The 18,925-nt window shown below is 43.8% G+C and overlaps 1 protein-coding gene across 1 annotated transcript in view; it reads left to right on the forward strand.

Moving 5' to 3' along the window:
- Positions 1-12,498: 12,498 nt before the first annotated feature.
- Positions 12,499-18,925, forward strand: part of SCTR (secretin receptor) — a 29,453-nt gene continuing 23,026 nt past the window's right edge. Inside the window, exon 1 of the mRNA XM_066638151.1 lies at positions 12,499-12,546. Coding sequence (XP_066494248.1) covers positions 12,499-12,546 — 48 coding nt within the window. The remainder of the gene's footprint in view (positions 12,547-18,925) is intronic.

An 18,925-nucleotide genomic window follows, 5' to 3' on the forward strand; every position in this document is an offset into this window, starting at 1 on the left:
GAAATTCTACATACACAAACACATCTGCTGTGCAAACACCTAATAAAAGGTCAGTCTCTACTGCGCTTAATGACACTATAAAAGAATTGATAAGAGCTTCCAAGGAAAAAAAAATATTCTACCAGTAACTGGAAAGCTCCTTCTTCTGCACAGCTCAGGACTTGACGTGTATCCTGGCTGGAATGACGTGGGTCTAACCCAACATAACCTTGTCACAAAAATAAAATGGGGAACAAGAATGTGAATATAAAAATCACTAGCAGTGCATGCCTGTGAATGTCAAGTTAGAAGTAAGTTTAATGGGACTTATTCCCAGATGTGTATTATAGGATTGCAGTCTAAAATCACTTTTAAAGCTATTTGATATGATACAATATCTGTGCTGGCCCAAGACTTGCTGACACCTATCATGTCAAATGTTATCTCCCCTTACCCAGTGATATGCCAACCTCCGCACCTCCTACACTTCCATGTTCTAGATCAGCATTCTCCTCCCCTCTACTTTTTCTCTTCTTCTCTGTCCCCCTCTTCCATTTCTAATTCAGAGAGTGGAAAGAGGAGGAGAAAAGTAGCTGGAGGAAACAGCAGGGAAGGGTAGCTGGTCAGAGATGGGCACCTCCCCACCAATCCTCTGACTGAGATAAAAGGTTCCTCTTGGCACAAGTTAGCAGGAGTAAACCTTAGAGCAGCAGTTTTCAACCACGGTGCCTTGGCACACTGGTGTGCCACGAACAGTCTGCAGGTGTGCCATGGGAATTTGGAGAGAGGGTCATTTATTACTAGGGCCATAGAGGAATGTGAGACCTCCACTGGCAATGTGGTATGTCTTGTCAATTGTTGAATAACTGTTGGTATGCCTTAACAATTTCAGCATCTTCTCAGTGTGCCATGATGAAAAAGACTGAAAGACTTAGAGGGGTGCTGAAATTTGTATAACTATTTTCCACAGTGCACATTCATTACTTGACTCCTATAGATAGCACTAATCTTGTTGGTTTCTCTTGTTTCCACTCTGTTTTGCTAGCCAGCGTACAGGAGAATGGGTTCTGAAATTTGTTCATGAAGTCATCAAATATGACTTACAGGGTGTTGAAGAGTCTGACATTAATGAGTGCATATTGAAATTTTTATCATAACTCTTATCAAATAAACATGTGGTATAACCATCTCAATATTACATGTTGATTTGATAAGAGTTGCATTGCAATTGTAAAACTTAAATTATTTTGCATAAAATGTAATTGAACTGGTTGAAGGTGGATCAAAAGTTGCTGAACTTGCCACCAAACTACTGTATTTTTAAAGTTAGTATCTAAATTGGAAACAAACCAAAAAGTAGATAAAACACATTCAAGGACCTCAGCAGAAACAAACATTTTAAAGGCCAGACTCTATGGCTCCTTCAGCATAGGTGGAGCCTCACTTTTGAGGACAGCTCTGCTACTAGATTGACAACACAGTTGTCAAGTCTTAGGCGTGGCCAACATGAAATCTATATCTTCCTTTGGGTGGGAGCTACTTTTGACTCCTAGAAATGAGCCAAGGATAATTTTTTCTACCAATTATCTAACATGTCAGCACACATTTAGGTGGCATCTTAGAAATCCTAACAGCAAAGTCAGAAAACAATTGCCACGGATTACTGACTTTAAAGGAGCTTCATGTGGTTATAAATGTGGTTCAGACAAGATACATTCCTGCTGTAGGAAAGGACCCAGCTTCAATGTTACCTCTACTAACATTTCTACTAACATGTCCTGACCAAATAAATGCATGTACAGTTTTCTGTCCCCGGTTAGAGAGCTCCAGGAAAGGAATATAGCCCATTCTCAACGTTCATCTGATTATTTCTCAAAGTTTAAAAAACTATTCTTCTCTGGTCATCGCTAAAGGTACCTTAACATTTCCAACTCCTCTTCAGTTGATAAATATTAAACTGTGGAGTTACAGCACTGGCATTTCAGTTCTCTGCTTTAAATAACCTGAGGAAGGGTTGTTTATTTCATGAATACAACACACAGCAGGGGCTACAGGTCGCACTGAAAGACACACAGTTATCCAAATGTAAATACCTCTTGAGGCTTGCCACAGAATATTAAGTAATAAACTTACAGCACAATTCTAGGCATGTCTACTCAGAAGTAAGACCCATTGTGTACTGCGGGACTTATTCCCAGGAAAATGATATAGGATTGGAGCAGGGCAGCTGGTGCACAGGATTGCCGTGGGCCCTGAGCTGCCGGTGCACAGGATTTCCGTGGAGCCAAAATGACTGCTGCAGCACCCTTAAGCATACCGGGCAGCCAGCGGTGGCTCCTTGGGAGAAGGGACATTCGTCCCCTTCCCCCGTGTAAGGGAAACGGCCCTGCAATGGGGCTTCTCAACTATTTAGCCAGTGCAAAATCAAGATGTCTCGCGTCGGGCCACAAGATCTGACATTGGGCTCTGGATCCAGTGAAGTTGAATTCCACTGGTCCTGCCCACCTCCCGCCATGCCTTTCCTCTGCCCTCTCCCACCCCGGAACGCCTCTCCCATGTCCCCCTCACCTCTCCGCCGCCTAGCACTCTGGAAGAGTCAGGCAGCCTGACCGCCAGCTTCTGACTGGCACTGTCTCAGAGTAGGCTCACACTGGGCCAGTTCTGGTGCTGGGCCAGTGGTAGGAGTCACAGACGTGTCTTATGACACATTTGCAATGGCGTGTGCCTGTGAACCGGTGCACGTTGTACAGGATGGGGCCCTTACTCTGTTAACAAAACCAAGACTGTTGGGTATAATGCCCAAGGGCACAAAACCAAGGTCTATTTTGGTAGAGAAAGGAAGAGAAAAGCAGCTAATCTTCACAATTGTTTTGGGTGGAACTACACAAGTCATACAGGGAGCCATTAGTTATTGATTTTTCTCTGTAAACCACTTTGTGAACTTTTAGTTGAAAAGCAGTATATAAATAAATAATGATGATGATGATGATGATGATGATGATGATGATGAAGCAGATGCTGAAAGTAGTATCCCAGGACCAAATCCTTCTGACCCCAGTAAACAAATGGCAGTACTTATGTCTTGATGGCATCATCATGCATTTCTCTAGCCCTGCTCCATTTCACAGGCTGACACTGGCAGGGACAGGGTAATTCACAACTTGATGACAACAGGGACAATCATTACTACACATTACAGGAGAAAGTGGGTGAACTCAGCATGGGAATGCTATTTTCTGTGGCAGTCCATTGCCGCATGTAAAGCATGGCTCCAGCTCCTTTTTCTCAACAATATGCCACAATATGTCATATTGAACAAAGTACACATGGCCAAATTCTTTCCAATAGATAATAAATTTGTATCCTGCCATTCCTTGGTGCTCAAGGCAGCTAACAATATTAAAAATAAATATAAATAAATACAAAAAATACTAAAAACACAACATAAAAACACTAAAATTGACAAGACATCAGAGTGTAGCTTAGCCCAAATAATCCACAGCACATAAAACTCCCAGACAAAGAAGCAGGATAAATAATCAATTAATACATGGGAGCATAGAACCATACATAATAAAAGCAGCTAATAAGCAGTAATAAAACAAGTGTGATTAAAGTAAAATATCCAACCAAATTCTCAACCCACTCAACATGTTAAAAAGACAGTCTACTCGAAACAAAAAAGTCTTCAGTCCCACCACAATACCTCTAAAGAGGCAGCAGCTGTTAAGAACCAAACAAGGGAGTTCCACAACTGCAGTGCCACCACAGAGATAGTCTTCTTTCTTGTTGCCACCACCTAACCTCCATCAAGGGAGGCATTTACAAGAGGGCCCTCTCAGATCATCTTTGGGGACAGGAGGAATGTAAGAAAGTAAATGTACCCCGATCTCCAAACTGTAAAGGGCTTTAAAGGTTAGATCCAACATCCTGAATTGTGCCTGGAAATGAATCAGCAGCCAACAGAGTCAATAACACTGACGCCCAGCAACCACCTGGGCAGCTCCATACTGCACTAATTTCAATTTCTAGACAATCTTCAAGGGCAGACCCACATAGAGTACATTACAATTCACATGTTTTCCTCTTTTGTTCAATTTCATCCAACTTTCCATGATTTTCCACATTGTTCTTATGTTTATTTCTCTTTTATTTAGGTTTTGCATGTATTTGCATGTGTTATATATTTATACTTTTCACTAGCCAAGATACAGTCAGTTCTCTTTATATGTGAATTTGCTATCTGCAAATTCACTTATCTGCAAGGGGCAGGATTGCCACCTACCTTTCATTATCTGTAACTATTCTCATTACCTGTGAATACTATAATAGTGCACCGGGAGGGGGGGGCTTGACACTGCACAGAGCAGACAGGCAGGGGCAAGAGAGGTTGTGGAAAGATGAGAGGTCTCTGGAAGGCTACCTGAGGGCTGCTCTGGGGTCTCGGCAAGCCCAGGGAAGGAGCCAAGAGACTGGTGGAGGAAGGAGAGTGAAGTAACCCCCTCCCTACTGCTGAGGCCTTGTTGTTGCACCAGTAACCTTCAATGAGTCCAGGGATAGCCAGCATGGAAGAGGAAGCATCAGATGCTGATGAGCCGTCACTGTCACCCAGCCCCATAGTCTTCAAGTTAAGATTCAGGTTGATAAAGAAAATGGTGAAGAGGGTCCCCTGGAACCTAACCCCATTTTCCCCATAGGCTCAATGAATCAGTATTTGCTCATTTGGTATCCACTAGGTTTTCCAGGAACCTAACCCTGGCAGTCAACAAGAATTGACTGTAAGTTTGAAAGCTAAATAAGACTCTGCTTTGACATTTATCAGTTTTTGACTTTCATCCATGCTCTGGTCCCTAACCAGACAAAAAAGTACAAGGTATTGCTGTAAACTGCTTTGAGAACTTGATTTAAAAGCAGTACAGGTCCAGCCTATTTATACACAGATTTGACTCAACACGAATGGCCCCTGCAAATGAGAAGGGGAAAAATGCATCTCTTTAAAATCAGTTTAAAAAACTGAACAGTCCTTTAACAATAGCCTCCTTAAAGAGAAAGAGAGAGAGAGAGAGGGCAGTTGGCCGACAATCCATCAATCCTTCTCTCTCCAGGCAACCCCCTCCCTTCCCCCTGAGCACATGAAAGAAAGGTGATCACCTTGCATTGGTGAAGGGAGGGGCTGAGTGTAGCTCCTTTCTAAGCTCTTGGAGGATGACTGATTGATGGATTGTCTTGTTAATGACTCTTATCTTACATCACAAGGGTCAGCAAGGCTGTTTTTAAATAACTGGAGCAATTGTTTTTTAAATTGATTTGCCATAGTGCAAATCATAGTTTTTTTGCCATCCTTGGAAATTGGCACATCCTTGGAATGGAACCCACGTGGAGTGGAATAATGAGGATATCAAATTAATTAACTACAGGAAAATAGAGTGTCTGAGAGCCAGCAAGGTGCAAATGGTCAGAATGGTGGACTAGCTAGAAACACAGAGAGCCAGGCTCAAATCCCATTCAGCCATGAAGCACAGTGAGTGACAGAGGGCCTAGCTTGCTACTCAGGAATGTTGCAGAAATGAAAGAGTGGGAGAAGAACCATCAGCATGAGCTCCTTGGAAGAAGGGCAGGATATAAATGTGGCAAACAAGCAGGGCTTTTGAGAGAAAGAGCAAGCATAGTATGACTTTCCAGAGATAGTTCTAGAAGAGAGATAGCCAAATGCAGCCAACCAGTCCAAGGTAGGATACAGTGCCACTCTAATTTGTCTTACAGCACATACACAGGTGGTTTTACCTGTACATGCAGAGCCAAGGAGCAGTAGCAGCGGAGGGCTGACATGCAGTTAGGACAGTAGGTCTCACCCCATCTATGCCATAGCCAGGCCTACAGTCCCCACTGCCCAGATAGACCATAAACACTTGCTGCCTGTGCCACTGATTGGTTCCCCATATTACCTGTCTTAACATTGTCCCCTCTTTTAGGTTCAACATCCAAAGAGTGCACATGTGTCTTTTAAAAGTAATTGGCCAAGATGCAGGGTGGTATTTTTTAAAATTGTCCTTCTCTTGTACCGAGTAAGGGCACAATCCTAACCTACTTTACAGCACCAACATAAGGGCAATGCAGCTCTGAGGTAAGGAAACAAGCATTCCCTTACTTCGAGGAGGCCTCCTTGAGTGCCACCCAACTGCAGGATGCCCCACATGTCCCATTGGCACCACTATGCCAGTGCTAGAAAGTGGGTTAGGATTTAGGCCGAAGTGGATTAGCAGTGGAGAGCAGCAAAGTGCCCTCTGCACATGCCTATATACAGTACAGCCACACTGCTGTATAGAGAAGGGGTTGTAGCTCTCTGGCTAGCTGGAGCCACAGCCTGGCAGCTCTACACATTCAGCTCAAATACCTGCTCCCCAGTGCCATCAAGCATAGTCTGAGGGTCTTGAAAGCAAGTCCCATCCAGGGTGACTAGATGTCCTCTTTTTCCAGGGCATGTCCCCTTTTTTAGCCTTGTGTCCTGGAAAAGAACTTCAGTGTCCTCCTTTTCCCTGTGAGTGGACCCCTGAAGGCTGCACACAACTTTTTTGCAATTAATAAATCACATGTAATACAGTTTTAAATTTAATAATAAGTAATATAGTGATTGAATTAACCACATGATATCAATGAACGAGTGTGTTGAGCTTTTATCTTGTCATGTCCTATATTTTTCTTGCGTGTCCTATATTTTGGGGTGCCTTGTCCTTTCCTGAAGTTATGACATCTGGTCACCCTGGTTCCACTCTCCTGGCACCCACAGAAATGATACCAGGGCACCTGTTCCCTCTGCCATTGGGAAAGGCAGGAAATCAACAGGAACACCCTCCCCCTTTACTGGTCACCTACCGTGTGTGCAGGTCACTCCACCTGGGGGAGAGGGAGGAGGCCATTAGGAAGGCGACTAGCAGCAACCCCTCCACCTGCTCTGATCTTCTGCACCCTGCAAAGGATGCCCTCCTCCTCGTCCCCCGTTGCTAGGCTCATCAGAGACGCACCGTTCCAAGGCTCCAAGCAGGCAGTGGACCGTGCCATTCTCCTGCGGGGGGGGCTGGGAAGCTGCAAAGTTTGGAGTTTAGCTACAGTAACGCTTCTTGCGTTTCTTTCTGTTATTGTAAGAGTTTATTCTTTTTAAAAAATGGATACAATATGAACACTGGCGCTTTTGGAAACAGTTTGATCCCAGGGAAGTTGAACAATACATCCGGACTGTACCATTCAGTAGTTAGCAGGGAGAAAGGGCTTGTTGGGGCACTTTGATGAGACCCAGTGGAAGTGCATGGAGGAGAGGAGAGTCTAGAAGGAGTAGGAGGAGGTATGGCATCAAATAAGGGAGAACCAGCCCAAGCCTAGGCAGGTCTACTCAGAAGTAAGTCCCAGTGTAATCAATGGGGCTTACTCCCAGGAAAGTGTGGATAGAATTGGGCTGGACAGCATTTAGCACACAGCTTCAGGTCCCAGGAGGTCTCAGACCATCCCTGAAGCTTTTAGAAAGGAGCCTTTCCCAGCCCTGCCTTAAGTGGAGAAGGTTATGCCCTGTGACCTTCTGCAAAATTTTGCCAGTGCTTTGGCAAATGCTAGCTTATGGAAAGTAATAGGGAAGGGCAGGGGATGTGATGGTAGAGCTACAAGTGGCAAATGCCAGTTAAAATCCTACTGGTCACCTGTTGGGAAGGGAAAGGGAAGGAGGGAGGCTGAATCAAATCCCTCATTTCTTCTTCCAAACAGAAGATCTATGCAGTGTTTCTCAAACTGTGGGTTGGGACCCACTACGTGGGTCATGAGTCAATTTCAGGTGGGTCCCCATTCATTTCAATGTTGTATTTTTAATATATTAGACTTGATGCTACCATGGTATGTAACTGCATTTGGGGAAATGTCACAGATCTGTACTTTTAACAGGCCCCTATGAAGTTGCTTTTAACAATTTTAACCTCAAAATTTTAATGTTTTAACCTCAAAACGGCCACGGTGCCAGAAGATTGGAGGATAGCAAATGTCACGCCTATTTTTAAAAAGGGAAAGAGGGGGGACCCGGGAAACTATAGGCCGGTCAGCCTAACATCCATACCAGGTAAGATGGTGGAATGCCTCATCAAAGATAGGATCTCAAAACACATAGACAAACAGGCCTTGCTGAGGGAGAGTCAGCATGGCTTCTGTAAGGGTAAGTCTTGCCTCACAAACCTTATAGAATTCTTTGAAAAGGTCAACAGGCATGTGGATGCGGGAGAACCCATGGACATTATATATCTGGACTTTCAGAAGGCGTTTGACACGGTCCCTCACCAAAGGCTACTGAAAAAACTCCACAGTCAGGGAATTAGAGGACAGGTCCTCTTGTGGATTGAGAACTGGTTGGAGGCCAGGAAGCAGAGAGTGGGTGTCAATGGGCAATTTTCACAATGGAGAGAGGTGAAAAGCGGTGTGCCCCAAGGATCTGTCCTGGGACCGGTGCTTTTCAACCTCTTCATAAATGACCTGGAGACAGGGTTGAGCAGTGAAGTGGCTAAGTTTGCAGACGACACCAAACTTTTACGAGTGGTAAAGACCAGAAGTGATTGTGAGGAGCTCCGGAAGGATCTCTCCAGACTGGCAGAATGGGCAGCAAAATGGCAGATGCGCTTCAATGTCAGTAAGTGTAAAGTCATGCACATTGGGGCAAAAAATCAAAACTTTAGATATAGGCTGATGGGTTCTGAGCTGTCTGTGACAGATCAGGAGAGAGATCTTGGGGTGGTGGTGGACAGGTCGATGAAAGTGTCGACCCAATGTGCGGCGGCAGTGAAGAAGGCCAATTCTATGCTTGGGATCATTAGGAAGGGTATTGAGAACAAAACGGCTAGTATTATAATGCCGTTGTACAAATCGATGGTAAGGCCACACCTGGAATATTGTGTCCAGTTCTGGTCGCCGCATCTCAAAAAAGACATAGTGGAAATGGAAAAGGTGCAAAAGAGAGCGACTAAGATGATTACGGGGCTGGGGCACCTTCCTTATGAGGAAAGGCTACGGCGTTTGGGCCTCTTCAGCCTAGAAAAGAGATGCTTGAGGGGGGACATGATTGAGACATACAAAATTATGCAGGGAATGGACAGAGTGGATAGGGAGATGCTCTTTACACTCTCACATAATACCAGAACCAGGGGACATCCACTAAAATTGAGTTTTGGGCGGGTTAGGACAGACAAAAGAAAATATTTCTTTACTCAGCGTGTGGTCGGTCTGTGGAACTCCTTGCCACAGGATGTGGTGATGGCATCTAGCCTGGACGCCTTTAAAAGGGGATTGGACAAGTTTCTGGAGGAAAAATCCATTACGGGGTACAAGCCATGATGTGTATGCGCAACCTCCTGATTTTAGGAATGGGTTAAGTCAGAATGCCAGATGTAGGGGAGGGCACCAGGATGAGGTCTCTTGTTATCTGGTGTGCTCCCTGGGGCATTTGGTGGGGCGCTGTGAGATACAGGAAGCTGGACTAGATGGGCCTATGGCCTGATCCAGTGGGGCTGTTCTTATGTTCTTATGTTCTTAATGATAGTAAATTGGGTTTATTTCTGGGTAAGTGTGGGTAGAATTGCAACCTAGGATTGTTAAAAATTTTCCCACTTAATGGTGTCACTTCCAGTCATGACATCACTTCTGGTGGGTCCTGACAGATTCTCATTCTCAAAAGTGTGTCTGGGTGCTAAAGGCATGAGAACCACTGATCTATGGAATTGTAACCTTTTTGAAAGGTCTCCAGGGGTCCAGGACAGGTAATGGTGGAAAGTGCTACCAGGAAATTCAGGGCAAGCCACAACTTAAGGTGGAGCTTTGTCAAACATATGTTTGATTACATATACAACATATAGTTTCTTGCCTTCTCACATTGTGCAATAAGGAATATCTTTTATTTAATTCGGTGTTAGCCAAAGGTGTTTTTTTTTCTCATTTGTGATATTGTTCCACCCAAATTAGTATTTGTGGCAGATCAAATATCAGAAATGAGGATTGGTAAGAAACTCTTTAATGTGCTATCTGGGACAATAATGCTATAAAAATGAACTGGTTTTGCAGTTCAGGTGGGTCCCCATTCATTTCAATGTTGTATTAAGATTGGGCCCTTATTCATGGATAAATCTTTTACCCCAGGTGAATAAGGGCCCAATCTTATCCAACTTTCCAGCGCAGGTGCAACTGCAATGCAGCCCCAAGGTAAGGGAACAAACTAACCTTGAGGAGGCCTCTGTGATTGCATCCCAAACACAGGAAGCAGTGCATACCACATAGGCACCAGCACTGGCACTGGAAAACTTGATAGGATTGGGCCCTTAGTCATCCTTTACTAGTCCACCCATGAAAGACTAGCACTTCTATTGTACTGAAGGTCAAAAGAATTGTTCAGACCAGGTCTTTAAAAAGAAGAGAAACCAGCCGAAAAAGTATTGAAGTGCAGTGGTTTGGCAGAGGCAATTCTGATTTATGTGGTTTGGCTGGTCTATTCAGAAAATTACCATCAACTCCCCCCCCCCCCATAATTTAACATGCAGGTTTATAATCCATCCCTCCTCCTCTTTCGCATAGTGGTCTTACCAAATCTGTCCTAATTATGTGTTTTGGATGCTACTAGAATTCAGAGTAGGAGGAGCAGTCACACAGTCCACCTCTTGAGTGAGTGTGCAGGCAGTGTACATAATCTCCCTGTTAATTGCACGGGGGGGGGGGGAGGTGAGAGCAGGCTGGTGAACAATGTTGTCTGATGCTGTCTATATTCTCTGGAATACCTGAGTGGACTAATGGTGTCAATTCAAGAGAAGACAGCTACTGTGTGGAAACTTAATCTGATCAAATTATGATTGATGATCAATCATATAGTTTCTTGCCTTCTCGCATTTTGCAATAAGGAATATCTTTTATTTAATTCGGTGTTAGCCAAAGGGTTTTTTTTTTCCTCATTTGTGATATTGTTCCACCCAAATTAGTATTTGTGGCAGATCAAATATCAGAAATGAGGATTGGTAAGAAACTCTTGAATGTGCTATCTGGGACAATAATGCTATGAAAATGAACTGGTTTTGCAGCAGTCCTTGCAGTGAAAAAAAATATGTGGCACTACTAATTTATAATTAGTGTAACTCAATTGTAAGAAATTGCAAGGATGGACTCAGAGTTATGACCTATTTTATAACTGCTTAAGCACTAAGTTTTGTTTACTATCCTAGGAGAAGGTGGTATAAAAATCCACAAATAAGTGAATAATTATTATTTAAGAATAATATTTGTATGGAAGAGATGGAAAGTTGAAACATGTATCTATGAGGCATTTACATGTTTGATTTTGTAAGCTACTTAAAGAGCCCAGTTCTAGCCAACTTTCTAGCACAGATGCAGTCGTAATGCAGCCCTGATATAAGGGGACAAATGTTCCTTTACCTTGAGGAGGCCTCTGTGACTGCCGCCCCCCCGCCACAGGATGCGACACATGCCGCGTTGGCATGGCTACATCAGTGTTGAAAATTTGGATAGATTTGGGCCCTAAGTGTTTGTAGGAGACCAGCAGATTCTAAATCACAAAATTAAATTAATTAAACAAGGCTGCAATCCTAAATACATTTACCAGAGAGTAAGCCCTGTTGAACACACTGAGACTTACTTCTGTGAAAAATATGCATGGGATTGCGCTATAACTATGTTTGTGTAAAAATAGGAGTAAGTCCTGTTTAAGTCCAGTAGGACTTGCATCTCAGTAAATGTGGATAGAATTGAGCTGCAGATCTAGCAGCTGTTATTTATACTGTTGTATATGGATCTATAGCTTTGATACAGTTCTAAGAAGTATTTGAATCCCTACCCAAGTGGGTGTGTGCAATGGATCATATTCCATACCCGCCCACTGAACCTTGCTCCTGCCTATAGATCTGCAGGAATGGAGCTGACTCGTTTGTTGAAATTACTCTGTCCCTTTCAGATCTGCCTGCACCCGTTAGGAATGTACATTCTGGACTTAGGTTAGCAGACCTACAACCACCTTGTGCAAAGCTCTTGTTTTTCAGCAAGGAATCTCTCTGTTCCCACCCTCCCAGACTCCAGAATAACAACTGTCTTCCCCTTGATAGATTACTTGTTGCCCTCATGAAACTCATGTAAGAGCCTTGCTTGTTCCCTTATTCATGGGAACGTGAAGAATTGATCATTCCTCACCGACGGGACAACGATAGCAATGAATAATGAAAGGGGGGGGTGAAGATATCTGGAATGCAGACCATAGAAGTGTCTGTAGCTTTTGGTGGAGTCGAGCATCCTGCTGCAGAGAGGCACTGAGGGGAGTCACTGGTGCTCACTGGCAGATACAACAGCAGCACAGGCACAAGATGAGAATTGCTGAAGAACTCTGCAGGACAGAGTGAATGAAAGAGCCTGTGGGGACCTGCTGAAGAACACCCAAGAGCCCGCTGAAGTGAGTGCGCTCTGGTCCTGTGTCTGAGAGATGAAAGGAAGACACCAGAGGGGACCATGTGGACCATCCTAATGCTCATCCTCTCCTTGACTTCAGCAGTAGCTGTAAGTAACCAGAGGGGCTTATATTTGTGGATGGTGGCAGAGAAATGAACATGTGTTCCTTCCCTCAGAGTGTGTTCACTCTGAAATGGAAAGAGGAAAGAAAGTGTAATAGTGTGGTTGGAGCTGGAGAGAGAAGCGGTGGTTTCATTCTCTGTGGTGAGCTAGGTTGAGATTCAAACTTCTTAAAAACTGGGAGTAATAGCAGAGCCCTGTATCATTGTGGAGATACATGAGGAAGATCATTCAGTGTGATTAGTGTCCTTTAGAAAAGAGATGGAAGCCTAGCCCTCCTTTTTGGGAAGTATGTCCATCTGGCAGCTTCCCAGTTTGGTATACATACACTTTGGGAATGCATGAATCTTCTCTAGAAAAAGTATATGGAAAGACTGCTCAAAGCGGTGAGCCCACTGGGTGGACTACACAGTCCTAAAATGATATCTGTGTGCCACAAGGATCGTTACAAAGGCTTAAGCGCACTGCATATTTGTGCCAGAGAGATCAATTCAGTTTGCCGTTTTGAAGTCTATAAAAACACAACATTTATGATACATGCCCATCTTCATAAAGTATGTTGAGACAGCTGCAGGTCAAGAATAAATATTTGCGTACGTTAATATAATAATCATTAACTTTGATATGCTCGCTTTGCTTTCAAATTAATAACTATGTCTACCTACATCTGTTCAGAAGCTTATTTCTTGCTTACCTGCTGTTATGATGCAATATGACTCAATTTCAGTTAAATTATTAGTGAAGATTGAGCAGCAGTTATAATTTGTTGACAAACAAACCAAATCAATTTGGCAGGCAAATCAATCATATAGCAGTTCATGCAACTTTTTAGCTTGGGAACAAGAGAATTTTCTGACCAATATACAGTGTAACATTCACATGTATCGATCTGTCCATTAGGTAAACTGAGCTAGGAAACCATACTATTTCATTTATCTGGCCTGGTTCGTTGTTTAACTTTTCTGGCCCTGGCAGTATGTGGTGGCAACGAATAACACAGGTTGGCTGTGACTTTTGTGATATAGTGTTTCTGCTTTAAGAAGCTCTGATGTGGCACGTTTCTGACATAAGGATGCTCCTTCATCATCTGTGAGCAGTACACAATGCTCCTGATCGGCAAAATTATTCTAGTTCTGGTATTTTTTTTTAAATGAAATATTTGAATGGGAGATTGGTGCACTGCCCATGGGAAGAGTGGAAGGTGGGGGTAAGGAGAGTGGTGTGGGAGAGCTTTGCCAGCATGCTCTTAGCACTTCTGAAACCATGGAGACTCTTCATGGTTTCTGAAAGCCCAAATACGGCTTCTGCCTTACAGGATCTTGTGTTAGGACCTTATATTCCTAACAAAGCCATGTTCAGTATCCTTCATGGACGTTATATCTGTAATCCCTGCAACAGCTTTATAAGGTAGGTTAATATTATATTGTCATCATACGCATGTAGCAGACGAAGGAGGGTGGCTGAGGCCTCCTCTAAGGGCATATAGTGAATTCAGAGCTCAGACAAATTAAACCAGGACTTAGTGGCATATATCTTACAGTATACATTCTGTGTCTTGTTGCTTTTCCTAACCTTCCCAGCTCCTCTAACTACAAAGATTTTTAAAATAAGCAATTTTGCACCAGCACTCCATGCAGACCTAGCCCAAGGGAAGCTTGAGGCATAGAAAATTCACCAGTGCCACTGTTTCCCCATCCACCCAGCTAAGAGGAAGACAGTTCGGTGGCACAGCATCACACAATCTTCTTCCTATCCCTTACTTCTAAGAAGGGGGGCACCACTGTAAGAATTGTGTGGAAGGTGACAATCAGGCCCCCTTACCTCATTCCTTTCTCAGTCCTTTTAAATAGAACAGGAAGTGCGGGACATAGTGAGGGCTCTGCCAGTGCATTCTGCACTTCCTGATCTGTTTAAAGGGACTATGCAAGGAAGGAGTGAGGGCACGAAAGTGGCTCACCATCTTCCATGTGGTCTTTTTGGAGGAGCAGGCATACTTTGTGTTTCATTTACTGAGGATCATAAGAACAGCCCTACTGGATCAGGCCATAGGTTCATCTGTTCCAACTTCCTGTATTTCACAGTGGCCCACCAAATGCCTCAGTGTGCTCCCTGAGGCATTTGGCTGACCACTGTGAGATAAATGTGTCCCAGTACAGGACATTTGCGTTTGTTCTTTCTGTGTCCCAGACATTTTGGGATGCAAATGACCAGGACACTAAAATAAAATAGCAGATTCAAATGTCCAGGGATGCCAGTGGTCAGGATGCATTTGTCTAGGACAGAACTGTCCAGGATGCAAATTCCCTTGTACCATATGGAAACAACCCCCCAACCCCAGCCTTTCAAACCAAGGGCCACGGAAATCATCCCCTTGAAAAACCCCTTGTGGAATTATTCTGGCCACAAGGAGCTGCCAGATACGTAATCGGACTTTGATCCATCTGAACCAGAACTGTCTATTCCAAAGTCTCAGAAAGAAAAGTTTCCTTCCCAACCAGCTATTTGAGATTCTGTAATTGGGACTCATATATTATAGAATCTCTCCCACTGAGCTATGGCCTCTGACTTTTGCCCTTACAACACACAGGTACTTTTCCCGCTGCCAGCGCAACAGTGATTTTGGCAACTCCTGTCCCAGTGCTGGAGCAAGGGAATATTATGCCCCCATGTGATAATATCTGCACCCATTCCTGTGGTTATCCTGGCAATGTGTTGCAGAGAGCATACCTGCATTTTCAGTCATTTGATGTAGCCTACGTTTATTAAATCCGTCTGAGTATTTAGAATGGTAGTTCAACCCTTAAATAATGTCTTGAAATGTTATGACATGTTTAGATTTTATGACGTGTTTATATCCAGCAAGGTGAGGTTGAAGAGCTTCTTTTTTTCAGTTATGGAACACATCTGGTTCTGAAATAAACAGACTATGCAGACTTGCTGTAAGTCATGGGCAGGTCTGGTTTCTTTTCCCATGTTGTAAAGTAGCAGCCCAAGTCTGTGGTTCTTGACTTGTGGGGTGTCTGTCCCTAAAGATGTGCACGTGGTTTCCTGGGGATTAATAGACCTTGCATTAATAAACTGTAAAATTGGCGAAGTGTCTCAGAATACCATTTGCAGGGGAGCAATGGTGGACAAAAAATATGCCTTTCTCTCCTACTTGTGGACTTCCCAGAGGCAGCAAGTGGGCCACTGTGGGAAGCAGCATGCTGAGCTAGATGGGCCTTTGGCCTGATCCAGCAGGGCTCTTCTTATGCTTCTAACCCTCAAAAATGAGTTTTGGAATTGTTCTGCTGCCTGTCTATTATGGATTTATGGTGAAAGCTTCACATAACTCATCCACAAGAGCAAGGGAAAGTCTAAGTTCTCAGTAGTCCACTTGGCCTCTCCAGTGGCAGAAGGCTCTCTGTTTGACAAACAATAGGCAGCCATTGACTGACTGGGCACTTGCCCTGCTTCATGTGGAAAACTCATTTTTATGCCTTGATTTAGGTGCCCCCTACAGCAAATGTGGAGAATGCCTGGGTTTTGGGGGGTGGGGTGCGCGCGGGGAGAATCAAGCAAGTTTCACAGTTCTAAGGTGGTTTCACAGCTGACATTAAAGTGTGTTTTGTGTCTTGTATGAATGTGATTAATGCAGGAGAGAATTTGGAAAAAAAAGTGGAAGTGTACTGCAGTCACTGTATGTCTTATATTCACAGTTTGAGCCTCTTGATTCCAGCCTCACAGGTGAAACAAAGTTGATTACAGCCGCACAAGTGAAAACGCCCTTAAAAAGATAGTAAATTGTTTACCCAAGTTGCATTGCAGAAACGAAATTTATCCACTACAGTTACAATATTCCAATGATCATTTTTTTCAGTGTATACGTTCACCATACACATTGCCTGCAGCAAGTGCCCACTCGTGACGTACAAGAGAAGTTTGGACAGCATAGGAAGAATACTTAACAATAATAACATCAGAGCACTCTGCAGTTTCAAGCCCTACTGAAGACTGTAGTTGGTACTCAAGTTTTAAACCATGTCTCCGTCTAGAAACATAGGAAATTGCCTTGGTATATTGATTCATTTAGCTCAGTATTGCTTACCTACTGATTGGCAGCTTCTCTCCAAGATTTTAGACCGAGTGATCTTTTCTAGTCCTACCTTAGAGATGCCAGAGATCAAATCTGGAACTATTTTCATGCAACTCCTGAGCTGTACCACTGAGTGACAGCCCTTTCCCCTAGAGCTTGGAGCGCTATCCTTTAGATGCAAATAGGAGTGGACTAAATAGGAGCGACTAAGGCCGCACTCTTAACCAACTTTCCAGCACTGACATAAGAGCAATGCAATTCCGAGGTAAGGGAACAAATGTTCCCTTACCTTGAGGAGGCCTCCATGAGTGCCCCCCAACTGCAGGATGCAGCACATGCCCCACTGGCACAGCTATCCCAGTGCTGGAAAGTTCATTAGGGTTGCACCCTAAGGGGAACACATCGTAGACTACAGGTATACATACTAAAATGTTATTACCTAATGCAAAAGTTCTGATATAAACTCTTTTATTGAGTATGCAAAGCACTTCACTCACGTTGTCGTTGGCATTCTTCAGTCTCAGACAACTATGGTATCGCTTTCTGAATGGTGGTTCTGGAACAGTGCCTAGTGTGCCTGGAAAGGCCAATTCCTTGAAAGTGACAATCCCTTCCACACTGAGAGCAAAAGTTGTCTGTCCCTGGTCTGTCTCCCTGGCTGTGGGCCTTCCTTCTTTGCCTCTTTACCTCAGTCTGTTGGGCAAGTGTCTCTTCAAACTGGGAGAGGCCATGCTGCACAGCCTGCCTCCAAGCGGGACGCTCAGAGGCCAAGGTTTCCCATCTGTTGAGGTCCATTCTTAAGACCTTCAGATCCCTCTTGCAGATATCCTTGTATCGCAGCTGTGGTCTACCTATGGGGCGCATTCCCTGCAGTAGTTCTCCATAAAGGAGATCCTTTGGGATCCGGCCATCATCCATTCTCACAACATGACCAAACCAGCGCAGGCACCTCTGTTTCAGTAGTGTGTACATGCTAGGAATTCCAGCTCATTCGAGGATTGTGTTGTTTGGGACTTTGTCTTGCCAGGTGATGCCGAGGATGCGTCAAAGGCAGCACGTGTGGAAAGTGTTCAGCTCACAATCCCTTCACACACAATTCCTTCCCAACAACCCTGTAAGGTGGCCTATTATTATTCCCCATATTATGACAGAAGCCTGGAAGAAATTTATTGTAGTTTATGAGTTTGTGGCTGAGGCGAGCCTGGAGCCAGGGATATCACAGCTCACATTATTAGCCAATACAAGGTACAATGTTTTTAAATGCAACAAATGCACTGAAAGCAGGCGCCAGATTTGAAAGTTTATTTCTCAAATCTTAAATTCAACCCTGATAGGAGTCGGTGTTTTAGATGTAAGTCACTGCTAATTTGATGCCCAGATGGGACCCACTTTTTAGAATGAGAATCTGGCATGACCCATTGGAAGTGATGTCATGACCGGAAGTGACATCATCAAGCAGGAAAATTTTTCACAATCCTAGGCTGCAATCCTACCCACACTTACCCAGGAATAAGTCCCATTTACTATCATTGTTAAAAGAATATTCAGAGTAGCTTGTTAAAAGTACAGGTCTGTAACATTTCCCAAAATGCAGTCACATCGCATGGTAGCATCAAGTCTATTATATTAAAAATAAAATATTGAAATGAATGGGGACCCACCTGAAATTGGCTCGTGAGTCACAACCACTCTGCACTAAGCAGATTCCCCTGTTTAACTTGTCACACGCACAGTGAGAGAGAGAGTGTGCTTGTGGGCAGAGATTGTCTTGTCTTATTGCCTTCCTTGTTTCTTCCATTGTCAGTTGTGAGGGATTTTCCCTCTTGCTTCCGTTTTTGCATAATGATCTTGACCCAGTGTTGTTTATATGGTAAGAGGCTTATCCGTTTGGACAGATAAAAGTAAAGAAAAACAATTGAAGAGGCAACAAACCAGCAAATCCTGCTTGTATGGTTCAAGTGGCAGCCAGGTTACCTTGGCATAAACTGACCTGTGAATGCAAAAAGGGAAAAAATGTACATTAGATTTTAAAAACTAGATAAAAAGAGCAGATGGCATGGAAATTGTGCTGTAAGCAGTGCAAATCAAATCTGCGCTAACTGTAACTGGGACATCCTGGGCTGCAGGACAAAGCCTCAGAATTCTTTCAGCTGCACTGGGTACTGTCCACGTCATGCTGAGTCATGCTGCCCTCAGTGATACAGAGCCTTCTGCATTAAGTTCCCCTAATTCATCTGCACATTTTTTCAGTGGAAGAAGCTGATTCAAGTCCTGTGCAGCCCAAACCTGATC

Source organism: Tiliqua scincoides, chromosome 1 (genome assembly GCF_035046505.1).
Source record: "Tiliqua scincoides isolate rTilSci1 chromosome 1, rTilSci1.hap2, whole genome shotgun sequence".
NCBI lineage: Eukaryota > Metazoa > Chordata > Lepidosauria > Squamata > Scincidae > Tiliqua > Tiliqua scincoides.